The 13311-nt window shown below is 44.3% G+C and overlaps 4 protein-coding genes across 4 annotated transcripts in view; 3 read left to right on the top strand and 1 right to left on the bottom strand.

Annotated features, from left to right (window-relative positions):
- Window positions 1-1683, bottom strand: part of SARC_05503 (hypothetical protein) — a 4168-nt gene extending 2485 nt beyond the window's left edge. The window contains exon 1 of the mRNA XM_014300632.1: window positions 864-1683. Within this exon, the coding sequence (XP_014156107.1) occupies window positions 864-1405 (542 nt within the window). The 5' untranslated portion in view covers window positions 1406-1683. The remainder of the gene's footprint in view (window positions 1-863) is intronic.
- A 2297-nt stretch (window positions 1684-3980) lies between these two features.
- On the top strand, window positions 3981-4328 carry SARC_05502 (hypothetical protein; the record flags this gene model as incomplete). The annotated part of the gene is made up of 1 exon (XM_014300631.1): window positions 3981-4328. One exon carries the CDS (start codon window positions 3981-3983, stop codon window positions 4326-4328), a length of 348 nt encoding a protein of 115 aa, XP_014156106.1.
- A 3565-nt stretch (window positions 4329-7893) lies between these two features.
- Window positions 7894-8259, top strand: SARC_05501 (hypothetical protein; the record flags this gene model as incomplete). The annotated part of the gene is made up of 1 exon (XM_014300630.1): window positions 7894-8259. The coding sequence occupies one exon, from the start codon at window positions 7894-7896 to the stop codon at window positions 8257-8259; it is 366 nt and encodes a 121-aa protein (XP_014156105.1).
- Window positions 8260-10178: 1919 nt separating this feature from the next.
- SARC_05500 (hypothetical protein) lies at window positions 10179-11032 on the top strand (the record flags this gene model as incomplete). The annotated part of the gene is made up of 2 exons (XM_014300629.1): window positions 10179-10743; window positions 10773-11032. 2 exons carry the CDS (start codon window positions 10179-10181, stop codon window positions 11030-11032), a joined length of 825 nt encoding a protein of 274 aa, XP_014156104.1.
- Window positions 11033-13311: the final 2279 nt, after the last annotated feature.

The raw sequence follows: 13311 nt of genomic DNA, 5'->3' as shown, positions 1-13311 counted from the left end.
ATGCACATATACAATCATCGACATATACGTACTGACTACTTGTATATAAACACACGTATGAAGATTTGTATCCATATATACATACTTATATGTATAAATATATCAATATACATATATACATATATACATATATTACATATATACATACATTCATATATATATATATATACATGCAATAATAAACATATATACAAATACACATAAAGTATAAATATATCCATATACATTTGTACATATATACAAATATAAATGTATATGTATATATGTATATATGTATATATAGTTATATTTTTACTATATATATATATATATATTCGTGTGAGTGTTTGTGTGTATATGTGTGTGATGTATATAAATGTATATATATATATATATATATGTGTGTGTGTGTGTGTGTGTGTGTGTGTGTGTGTGTTTGTGTGTGTGTTGTGTATGTGTGTGTTTGTATATATATATATATATATATATATGTGTGTGTGTGTGTGTGTGTGTGTGTGTGTGTGTGTGTGTGTGTGTGTGTATGGTAGATAAATATATATATATATATGTGTGTGTGTGTGTGTGTAGTAGTGTGTGTGTGTGTGTGTGTGTGTGTGTGTGTGTGTGTTGTATATGAGGTTTTGTATTTGTGTGTGTGTGTGGAAAAATATGTTTGTGTGTGTACACGTTGTTTGTGTGTGCTCACGTATACGCGTATATAGATATATAGTATATGGGGATGATAGACAACATAGCGTCATACCATTGCTACTAGAGAATACATACACGTGAAGATACGCATATACGACAATATTGTGTGTTCATATAATAATAGGTTACAAATATATTCACACAGCACGAAGGTCGAAGGATGTAAAACATACTTGAAATCAAAATCTTCGGGGAAGTATACTGAGTATTCGAGAGTTGCCTCTCTCAATCCGTCCAAGTTCTGTAGTGTATTAGAATAAAATTGACCACCAGTATTCGGCGCATCTGTCCCATACACTCCACCGGCAAACTTGATACTCATAACTCGGTTACTAGGATTAGTGGGATCTTCACTCACTACAGAATCGTTTGGTTTCTCTGATTGGCAATCTTTAGCGTCACGGAACATGCCGAAACAGCCAGTGAAAGGGGCCCCGTAGTCCACCAATACATCAGGTTCATCCCCGACGTTATATTTATTGTAGTTAACATCTAGCACTAACGGGGATGAGGTAGTATCAGTCCTGCTGGTGGGGTTCTCTTTGAAGAACAAGTTGTGCACAGCCATCTGTAAATCTTGAATCATGAGGTCGAACCGATTGTAAGAAATAACTTCGCTGTTGGGACTTGTTTGAGTGGTGATAGGACTGCACATACCCCCGTTAATGGCAAGAGTCAGTGCAGCCACTAGTATGGAAAAGTGATTGACTTTCATTTCTCTCAGGTATTCTCTGGTAGCTATGGGATTGTTACAATGCAAAGAGGCTTAAAAAGTTGTGTTATGAAGATTTGAGATCAAGTTTTATGCACATGATGCCAGTAGACAAATCTCTCTCAGTAATTAGTAGGCTACTTGCTTATAGCAAACAGAGAGCAATTGCCATAAGTTTAAAAAAAAACCCCCAAACATGAGCCGAGTGAGTCAGTGAGTCGGAGTCTATCTAAATACGACACTTGCATAGCCCTCTAGAATATTCACGAAGAAGGCTATTCATACACAGGAAACATGTGCCCTAAAAATGTGACTACATTTTGTATATATTTATTTTAAATTTATTAGACACATTTTGAAGTTGAAGGGGAAAAAAGTGTTGTAAATATTCAAGCACAAGTCAGAGAGTAGAGAGCCTAGCCGATCCATTTCGTATATTATTTACCGGCCCTGCCGGTCCGGCTGCCGCCCTCTCGCCCAGGCCTCAGGCCCGGGGCCCTGGGGCCTGGGCCCTACCGCCCTACTCTACTAGAGTAGCCCAGGCCCTGTCCCTGAGAGGGCCCAGTGAGTTATCCCAAATTCCCCATGTTTCAATTTAGAAGTGTTTAATTTTTAGAAGGCTATGTTTTTTAATGTTTTTTAAGAAGGCAATTTTTTTTTAACAAATAGTCCCCACTCGGACGCATTTTATATACACACATGGCCGTATTTTAAAAATTATATGTATTTATGATACTTTACTATTGTTTGTTTTTCTGATCGGAGTCTGGAGAGCGTCGACAACTCGATTCTCTCGCGGGGCTGTATGGACTTCTGTAGAATCGTAGATCCATAAAGCGGTATTTTATCACATACTCCTCAGTCCTCGACTCCTCATTCCTGAATCCTGAGTCCTGAGAGTCCTGACTCAGGTCCTGAGAGTCCTGACTTCTGACTTCTGAGTTCAGAGTCCTCAGTCCTCAGTCCTCAGAGGGCTCAGACCTCAGGGCTCAGACCTCAGGGCTCAGACCTCAGGGCTCAGACCTCAGGGCTCAGACCTCAGGGCTCAGAAACCCAGTGACTCAGTCCTCAGTGAAAGTCTGAAAGTCTTTTGCAATTTGCAGGCTGAGGGCCTGAGGCAGGAGTTGGATTCCGATGGCATTCGTCAATTCGAATTACCAAATATGGTCTATCTAAAATTCTAAATATATATTCTATAAGAGTTTTGCTGAAGAGAAAATTACCAGGAGCAAAACAAAAGGGCAAAGTCTGAACTTCTGAAGTCTGAGCGAATGAGTGACTGAGAGTGAGGAACTGAGGATCCCCTAAATTTGAGGTTTGCGGCCCTGAGCCCTGAGCCCTGAGCCCTGAGCACTGAGCCCTGAGCCCTGAGCCCTGAGCCCTGAGCCCTGAGCCCTGAGCCCTGAGTCCTGAGCCCTGAGCCCTGAGCCCTGAGTCCTGAGCCCTGAGCCCTGAACCCCAACCCCTATCCCCTATCCCCTAACCGCCCCCGATCCCGACCCCTATGTTGAGTTAAATGTCGTTATCTCACTATGAGTATGTAGTGTACCAGAACCAGAGACTTCAACCCTAAATAACTCCTCACTCTCAGTCTCTCAGGACACGGAGAGTCGGGGCCTGGGGTCGGCACTCGGCACTCGGCAGAGTGCTTAGTGTCGCCATATTTATATATATAATAACAATAAGATTTATTTGAATTTACAGCAGTATTTTATTCATAGCCCTCTAATAAAAATTAAAAATAACAATAAAATTGGTTTATTTGTTTGTACATACAGGATAATTTTTGTTTTTGTTTTTTAAAAAATTAAAAAATACATAGTGGTATATGTTTTAAAAATATGTATGTATTTATTTACCTATATATTTTGGTTCTTTTTTTTAAATTTGTTTTAAAACAACACTTGCTTCTTGTCACATGAAGGCATGAACTCACGATGTGGCCCAACCACCCAATGTGGGCCTTTGCATTCGGCCCTCCGGAAGTTCGGGCTTCGCAGCTTCACACAAATTCATCAAATTCACCCCTTGGCCGCTGCCGGCTTGTTGGCCGCTAAATAAATACACTTGCTATTTATTTATGTACAGCATTCTTCGCCAGTCGCGATGCGCGAGTAATTTAGTTATTTTTTATTTACTCCCTTCTTGTACTTTGTTTTCGCTTTTTTCATAGTAGGAAACACTTTTTGTGTAATTTTCAAAAGAGGCTATTTACATATGCCTGTTTTTTTGTTTTTTTTTACAAATTTTACTATTAATAAAAACATCAAGATCCCTCGAAATTCTCAAAGTTCGGTCCCTAATTCTTTATGTCAAAATTAAAAAATCTGCCTAAATAAATGATTTTTCCCCGCAGGAGGGGTATAACTTTGTAAGTGCCGTGGTGGGCGTAAAATGTGACGAAAAAAATGTCGTCAATTCCGTACACCACATACAGAAGGACTCTGAAGATCCCCGCTATGAGTTCACTTCGGTGGTGTCTCATGTTAAACTAAAATGGAAAATACACAGAAGATTAGCATGGCTCCTGCACAAGGATGACACGCAAAGATGCGAAGCGACACAATTTTTCCTACGTATGATCGCCCAAAGCAATACTGAAATGCTTAAACATATTGTGTACCAACGACGATCTCCACGCCAACCCTGCATACCGGGTGCCGATGACACAGGCGCCACGCTCACTGGCTACTTTGAGGACCTATGCAACTCCATAAACCCGAACGTGGTTTTACCGGATACCGAACCCTCGCCAGATGTAACTCCCGCCATACGCCCCGATGATGTAATGAAGGCTATACTACGCTATCCCAATAAGGGGTCTGGCCTTGACAGTGTCTACACCCTCCTCCTGAAGGCCGCAGTGAAGCGCTCCACCGAACGCAGAACAATATCAGGATGCTCTTGTGATATCAATAGTCTATAACTGATTAAACTCTTTGCCGAAGTATTCACTGAGCTACTGAAGGCGGGTATCTTATCTGTAGCCCTGAGCTGCACTCTCCTGAATGAGTACCCGAAAACATCCCGATGTAGATATCACCTCCCCCGTCGACTTTCGCCCTATGGCGCTAACGCAAATGGTCAGACGCGCTTTTGAGAAGTACAGCTTCTTCAAGTTGATTACGTGCCAACCTGGCTCTGCTATCCATGCTACCCAAGCTGGCTTTAAATCACGATACTCCTGTCATGCCCAAGCACTCGACGCCATGAAATCTGAGACACAGTAGGAAGATGAGTAGAACGAGGTTTGTCTGAACATTATAAAGGCATATGAGAAGGTTGCTCTCCTGCTCCTGTGGGCACTCCCCCACCTTGGATTGCCCAAAAATTGGATCAACTGCCTCTGTGCGCTATTTGAGAGGGTATCTACCCGAGTCTGAGACATTGCCTATATATAATCCTCTCAGTACTGTTTTCGCCGAAGGGATTTTATTTAGTTTCGTTGTCGCTCTATTAGAAACTATGGAATGTTTCGTTGGAGCGAATCCGAGAGACTCATAAAATCCTATCTTTAGAAAAAAAGAATAGAAGAAGAAAAAAGAAAAGTACTCTTGATGTCCATAGTTATTGCATTAATCAATAACTTGCCACTTATTAAGAATTACCGGCTTAGCCTACATCAGACTGGCACATCTGGTTGGCTGAACGGAGGATAAGCTAGGTAACGTTAATAGTCCCTAGAAACCTATATTCGGTTGAGCCATCTCGCTACCGAAGTATTCAGATATAAATAGATTTGGAAAGTAAATATAATTAATAGAACTAGACCAAATCTTATGTTTGATATTTTACCGGGGCCTTATAACGGCCTTGTCCAAATATCTGATATGTAAAATGGAAAAGGTATTAATTACTAAAACCGTTAAAACCATTTAGGAAACTTAAGTTCCTTGTTCTATTAAGAGTACGTTTATAGTTTACGTACTTCTTAAGAGTCCGTTTATAACATAGAGTCTAATGTGGAGGCCCGGCTATTACACAATCGTTGGCCTCCATATTTTTATTATCTACATAGAATCCTTGGCTGTCATACAATACAATACTAGCTTAACAATGTTGGCCCAAGCTTCTCCGCTCTTATTTATTTGTCGACGACACACCGATTCAAGCTTCACAACCGGTTTTGCTCCAGCCCTTCTTAGACGACATTGATGCTTGAGGACGTAAATCTGGCCTCGAACAGGGTGTCATTGTCAAACCTCGAGTACGATCTACCAACTTGCGACACGCGACGTCAACATTCCATATAAATGATGAGCTTGTTACGCCGACGTTTGCAGATGCCCCTTGGAATACACAGTATCTTCCCTGAAGATGGCACCCACACATAACAAGCCTAAACTCTCTAAATACATGAGTTTCCCACTCTCCCTCCTGTTTTAGCGCTATAACTCAGTACTCATCCAAGCAGCAGCCATCATCACGGGCATTAAATAGTTTAGGTTTCCCAAACAAAACCCGTATCCACACCTGTCTCTAACACATCAACAGATGTTCCCCATATACCCCAGCCAATCACGCTATTAAAGTACTACTGCTATTTAATTTCGGTCCAAGCCAAGTTATCTGTTGACCGTCCCGCCTGCGATACTTTTAATCCAGGTCAACCAGCACATACCGGGTAAATCCATCGTCCGAACTATGACGAATATTCTGGTTCTATTCGATATTTCGTACTCTGTGCTAATCCATTCCACGGCACTACACGGTGAAGACCCGATTCGACCCACAGAGATAGATACGCTACTTAGTATGCCAGAAAGCAAATATATGGCAGGAGGGCGCACTCGATGGTGTCAGTTTCTTGTCAGCACCGGCCTGAATTGCAGACCCAGCACATAATCTCTATCGTCGACTCACTTGGCCCAAACTTCAAACAGTTACGGACCAATTCTTCCCAACTATCTTCCCCGAGCCACTACAACGGCTATGAGAGCCATTCTTTCTGGGGCCGCCCAATGAAACGCAAATATGAGTACGATCATACACCTGAGAATATTCTAACAGGATGTGTCTAGAAGGAAGAACTTCATCCAGATAGAACATTTTCAAGCTATGCTCAGGCAAAGTTGTTTTGCAATTCTCTTGCTGCCAAGATGGGAGTGGTGCTATGTAGCGGCGCAGACTTGAAGCGAGGAAACAAGGTACTGAGTTGCGATAGAAGCAGTACAAACGCAAAATTAGCGAGGCGCCAAGAGGTGAGGAGAAGGTTAGTAGAGCAGGAAACTAACCGAGCTCCAGTTCACCGCACTAGGCTGTATGTATTCCATAAAATGTGGTTGCAAATTAAAAGTAGGTAAGCTAGTTGTGCCTAGCGTTATCGCGCACCGCTGTTATGCCGAGCATTTTCGCGCAAGCGAACACAACACAGACGTTGAGGGAAATAACAGTAGTGATGGCAGTGATGGCGGTGACAGTGATGAGGCTGGAGATAACATACCTGGAACGCGGTCTGCCAAAATTGGTACCCAATACGACATTCTGGGACCGCCCAATAAAACGCAAACGTGAGTACAATCATATACCTGAGAACATTCTACAAGGATGTATCTGGGAGGAAGTTGTTTTGCGATACTCTTGCTGCCAAAAATGGGAGTGGTGCTATGTAGCGGCGCAGACTTGAAGCGAGGGAAAAGTATATTGGGTTGCAATTGAAGCGCTACTACCGCAAAATTAGCGAGGCGCCAAGAAGTGAGGAGAAGAAAAGTATAGCCGGAAACTAACCGAGTTCATGTTCACCGCACTAGACATTCCATAAAATGTGGTTGCAAATTCAAGGTAAGTAAGCTAGTTATACCTAGCATTATCGCGCACCGCTGTTATGCCTAGCATTATTGTGCATCGCTGTTATACCTAGCATTATCGCGCACCGCTGTTATGTCTAGCATTTTTGCGCACCGCTGTTATGCCTAGTATTGTCGAGAACCGCTGCCATGACCAATTTAATATTGTTTTATTCATTCAGCTTAACTTTGTGCATACGGACGCAACGCCAGGTTTTGAGAAAACTTCATTTAGGGTTGGTTATAAATATGACAGTTGGGTCGCTCCAAGCGCCCATCGTTTAATACTGTCAGGACCAAACAAACAATCCAGCAGTCAGCAAATTGATAACAAAATACAGTTCGGTACTAGAACTATCAGGTGTCAAAACATATATACGACACCTATGAAAGGAATTCAGAGACTCTCGCCCTAAGCGGTAGAGTTAAATAAGAACCCTCAGTGGAGGGGAAATAAAGCTCACTTCCTCCGTAACTCAATTGTCTAACAGGTCATGGGCCTCGATTAGACACGATAGTAAGTCAATACACATCCAACCACACCACGCTACACACTACGCCACACACACCCTAAACTCACAGCTACACATTACGCACACAATTTCTTATATCTGCAAATTCCCTTACATCCTAACAGTCGCCATCACAACTTACACGTAAGTACCACAAACTCACACGCAAGTGATTTCACCTATACGAATCACTATGGACAGCCCAAAAATGGTCAAATGGCCAACACGCTTTGATAATCTAGATGCCGCATTAGCATTCGCACGAGAATACTGGCCTCAATGCTCCGTATACAGCAATCTTGAATCTGCCAATACACACTTAATCGCCATTCGCAAACTCATCCAGGTACTTCCCATCAGCCGACAAGAAGTCTGCGCTTCCACAGCTACGGCACTAGCCCACCTGATATTTGCCAAGAGTGACCTATACCACGTAAGCAAACGCAATCAAGAACTACAAGCTGAGGTCGACCGTTTCAAACGGCATAATGTCGAACTTGGAGATGATCACAAACTACTCATCGCTAAATACGACACGCTCAAATCAGAACACCCATAAATCTCCGAGCGCCTCACGAAACCACAGTCCCGCTTATACGAGCAAACGGAACAGTCCACCGACAATCTCAGTGTTTTTCAAGCCGAGCTTGATTCCGTACGCATCGAGCTTCAAGAAAAACTTGTTGTCATCGACTAATTCGAACACGCAACAAAGCCAAAACCAGCCTCTTATGCAGACAAATATGGCATCACTGCCGACGATCCCGGTATCCCACTTTCTGAGTGCCCCAAGTACAAGGACGTGTACAAGCAAACAAAACTAGAGAACTGGGAAAACTTCGGATCTTGGATTATGGGCATCAAAGTGGAACTTGCACATTATTGTGTTTTGCATCGCCTACATCCCGATTGTGACGAACTCTGCGGTACAGACACGCTCGCTGATGCAAGATGTCGCCGTAGTATGATTGTTTCTATCCAGGAAGAGCTGATCAATACAGTATACAAAACCACTACTCGAAATCACCCTCTGACTTCTTCAACTACATCTGTATTACAAGCAACACTGGTACCCATGGGCGCTTCTGGGACGGTATGAAGCGTCTCGTCAACTTCAAGGCATCGGGTACTACAGAGAAGACAATGCAGACCTTGAAGGAAATTCGTCAGGGACTTCTCGATGTCGGTGAGGTAATTCCAGATAAACACATCATCTGCGCATTACTCTATAGTCTAGGCAACGACTATCAACTACTCCGATCCAACATCTTCGATCTAGACACTGACAAATTAGACATCAATGAGGTATATCGCATGACTCTCAAGTTCGAAGGCGATCATCAGATCCCGGCACGCAATACAACAATAGAAATCAACGCTATCACCACACAGCCGGACACGAAAGACGTGAAAGATAAGCGCCAACCTCGCGAGATCACATGTTCCTTGTGCAAAGAAGCAGGTCGTAGTTTTTACGGTTGACGAAAATCTATCTGTCGACGATGCGGATCGAAGGATCGCATCGGGAAAAAATGTCCCGTCGACCGTTCGACTCTCACATGTAGCAAGTGCGACAACAAACCTGGCCATAACGACGAGGCATGCATCAAGAACAACTAAAGGGGCGGGGCACTGTCCACAAATACTCAAACTGTACATAGTTCGAAAGTTCTACACCCTACTCCCCCACACACCTGAGTGCCACTATAAACTAAATATACTCAATGCTACTTTGCTAGGGCTGTGCCCGCATAAACGTTACCTCTTACTGCCTCACTTATCGACTCTGGAGCAATGGTTCATATACGCTCTAATACAGATGGTGTCAAAGGTTTACACACTGGTCACTTTATTGTGGAGTTTCGTAATAAGAGTCAACTTATACTTATTCAACGTGGTGTACTCCCTGGCCTAGGAACAGTACATATTATGCCAACCGCAACACAGAATATATTATCCGTACAATTACTACAACGGCATAACTATGGGATATATCTCCCACCGGAACCCAATCAATCCGTTCCAACGGAGTGTCACCTACTCCAGAACGATGAACTATTACATCGCATTCCAAATCACAATGGACAATATACAGTGGCTAACTTCACAGCCAAATCCTTCGAGAATTGGCATGATAGACTAGGACATCGCTGCGACCCACGTAACACTCTAACGACGAGCAATATTACACCTACCACACCAGCCAAGCCTTCACACGATGACTGGAAGTTAAACCCAACTCTAGTCAAGACGCACGTCACTGATGTCTTCGACGAAATAGGCATCGACCTCTTTGCTTAGAAACATAAGGCACAAGTTCCTGTCTACCGCAGTTTAGAGCCAGATGCACCACTGCACGACGCATTCAAACAGTCATGGCGACAGCCAAACACACGTCTCTTCGGCAATATACCTTTTCGTATCCAAACATGGAGAGAAGCACTTCTCAAGCTTGAGAGGGAGGATGGGCTTATCACTATGGTTTTTCCGCTTCAACCCAACACGCGCAACTACAACCAACCGAAACTCCAGTTACACTCCCATGTGGAACTCATCGAAACCACAGCCAACACGTTCTTACAGAATGGTACTGAGATTACCGGACCACCTAAGTGGCGGTATGTCTGCGTTGCTCGCGCAGGTAGCACTAAGCACGTGGTTCCACCAATAACAGCACTATTAGACGCCGAAGCAAAATGCATACTTCGTCCACGCGCGCTTACATTCTGCAACCCTTGCTTCGTGGGGAAATGCGATGATGTCCAGTCTCACGCACAACCAAAGACGAGAGCACGCTACCACCCGTCGGTACAGTTTTCCACGTTGACCTCCACGCGGGTTTGCCAACGTCCCCAACAGGCTACACATGCAATATTAAATATGTCGATGCCAATAACGGACAACCTTTTGTATACCCACTCAGACATAAAGACGATGCCACTGCAACATTGGACGATGCGACGACGACCAGTCTCACGCACAACCAAAGACGAGAGCACGCTACCACCCGTCGGTACAGTTTTCCACGTTGACCTCCACGCGGGTTTGCCAACGTCCCACCCGTCGGTACAGTTTTCCACGTTGACCTCCACGCGGGTTTGCCAACGTCCCCAACAGGCTACACATGCAATATTAAATATGTCGATGCCAATAACGGACAACCATTTGTATACCCACTCAGACATAAAGACGATGCCACTGCAACATTGGACGTCTTCTACACAGACATAGGAAAAGACTACCTTGCGAACCTTAGGGAACTCAAATGTGATCGCGGTGGGGAGTTTGTCTCCAAAGAATTCAGGTCAACACATTACAGCATATCAAGGTGAAAAATATCCCTACTAATACACCTCAATTACATGGCCTAGTCGAGCGGACCAACGAGTCCATTCACGACCTTATGCTGTCAATAATGAAGCAGGTAGGTTTGCCGGATCGCATGTGGGTCGAGGCACTCCAGCATGCCACACTTGAATCATCAGTGCACCTGAATAAGCATAATAAGGACAATAAGTTCTCTTGGGAAGTGTTCTATGGCAGCAAACCGACCGAACGTATCAAACACATGCACGTTTTGGTTGCCAGGTGGCATTCATTAATCAGTCACGTGAGGACAAGATGGACGACAAAGCGAACATAGGTATATACTTCGGCCATGATCGGCAATCCAAGTACTACGATGAGTGCAAAATCTATAACGTGAAAACGGGTAAGATATGCCACTCCCACGATGTTAAATTTGATTATCGTGCGTTTCCTACGTGGACAATGATCGGTATGACGCCAGTCCTACACTTTGCAAAAGACAACAAGGACATTCCCACAATACGTGAACTTACATTCGCACTACACCTCGACGACGCACTGTCAGCTCCCGAGATGCCTACTACCGTGAATGCCAGTACCCAAACTGAAACCAACACAGCGAACACCTCGACTACAGCTACAGAATCATACCAAACCAATACCCATGATAGACCACCAACAAGTCCTATCACCAACGTACTCCTCTCTACTCCTGCATTACTTCCGACACCATCTTCTGGCAGCTCAGCTACCAACACGACGGCGGAGCCAAACTTAGAAACTACGATCAACGAATCACTCAGTACACATATCGACAAACACCCCACGTCTCGTACGCTACGGGGCTAGTTACTACCACCTCGCAAAAATTCGGGAACACTTACAGAACCCACATTGCCTAACAACATGCGAATGACGCGTCAACGCGCACGACAAATGACAGATTACAACAACACTGCCAATACTAGTATTCCAGGGGAGTCACCTACAACTAGCATACTTGCCGGTAGTCGCACTGATAGACTTCCAGGGGAGCTAACAACAGCTCAGCGCAACACCACAGCCTCTACGACCGATACAGGAATTCCGGGGGAAATTGACATACATCATGATATCAACACTTCAAGTGCAGGACCACAGTCAGCGGCAGACGGCACTACGCAGAACACTGCAAGGGTGTGTCATGGGCATCAGACCTCGAAAACACAGGGATTCTCTCGGTGAATGCGACAAAATATAATGCATCCCACCATTCATACGAATCTGGCAAAGAACTCAGCCCTAAACAGAAGTATCAACGAGCTCTAGAAAACAAGAAACGCGCTTAAAAACAAAACCATGCTGACAAACAATATAGGCGATAGGCACTGCAGCATGCACGCAAAACAACCAACAGGGCACTATCTAGTATCTCTGCACGACCCGGGCTTATCGGATCGGACGATGAAGACGACGACAACGACCTCCCCATACACATCAACACAGATACACACGCCCGCACGCAACCATTACCAGAGAACGAACTGACAAAATAGCAGGTCATCTATAATGATACGGTACACCAGGTCTACAATGCCTGCCTCAAAATACAAGAGCACCCGCTTACACCTCACACCATTCGCGAGGCACTGAAAGGCGACGATGCCGACCTTTGGCGAGCTTCACTGCAACGCGAGCTGGATAGTCTTAAAAAGGCAGGCACATATAATCTACTTCGGCCAGATGATGTCCCCGATGACGCCCTCATCGTCTCTAGTAAATGGGTGTTTAAAGTGAAGATGATTGACGGCATGGTCGACAAGTACAAATCACGATTGTGCGCTAGAGGTTTCGCCCAGACAAAAGGTATCAATTTCAGCGAGACGTACGCACCTACATGCAGCCACGACACACTTCGTCCACTATTAGCCGTCGCCGCATCGCAAGGTTGGCACGTGGCACAGATGGACGTCGACACAGCGTATCTCAATGCCGACCTAGATGAACCGATATATATGAGACCACCTCGGGGCTCAGACGCTATTAGCCTACCGTCCGATAGTATTCTCAAGCTCAACAAGGTCTCAAACAATCGGGAAGACTCTGGCGCGCACTACTTAAGTCAAAACTTTTGATTATGGGCTTCAAACAGGCTGCTTGCGACGAGTGTATATTTATTGCTGATATGGAAGTGTGTAGGTCTAATCTATGTCGACGACATCACTATTGTTGGACAGCAAGCATCTGACGTGGACCGCTTCAAAACGCTTCTTCAAGAGGAATTCAGCTGTGAATATTTGGGTGACCCCAAATGGCTTCTAGG

The sequence above is a fragment of the Sphaeroforma arctica genome, assembly GCF_001186125.1.
Source record: "Sphaeroforma arctica JP610 unplaced genomic scaffold supercont1.353, whole genome shotgun sequence".
In the NCBI taxonomy this organism is placed as follows: domain Eukaryota; class Ichthyosporea; order Ichthyophonida; genus Sphaeroforma; species Sphaeroforma arctica.
Note: the sequence above shows the minus strand (reverse complement) of the source record. Positions and strands in the feature narration are given on the sequence as shown.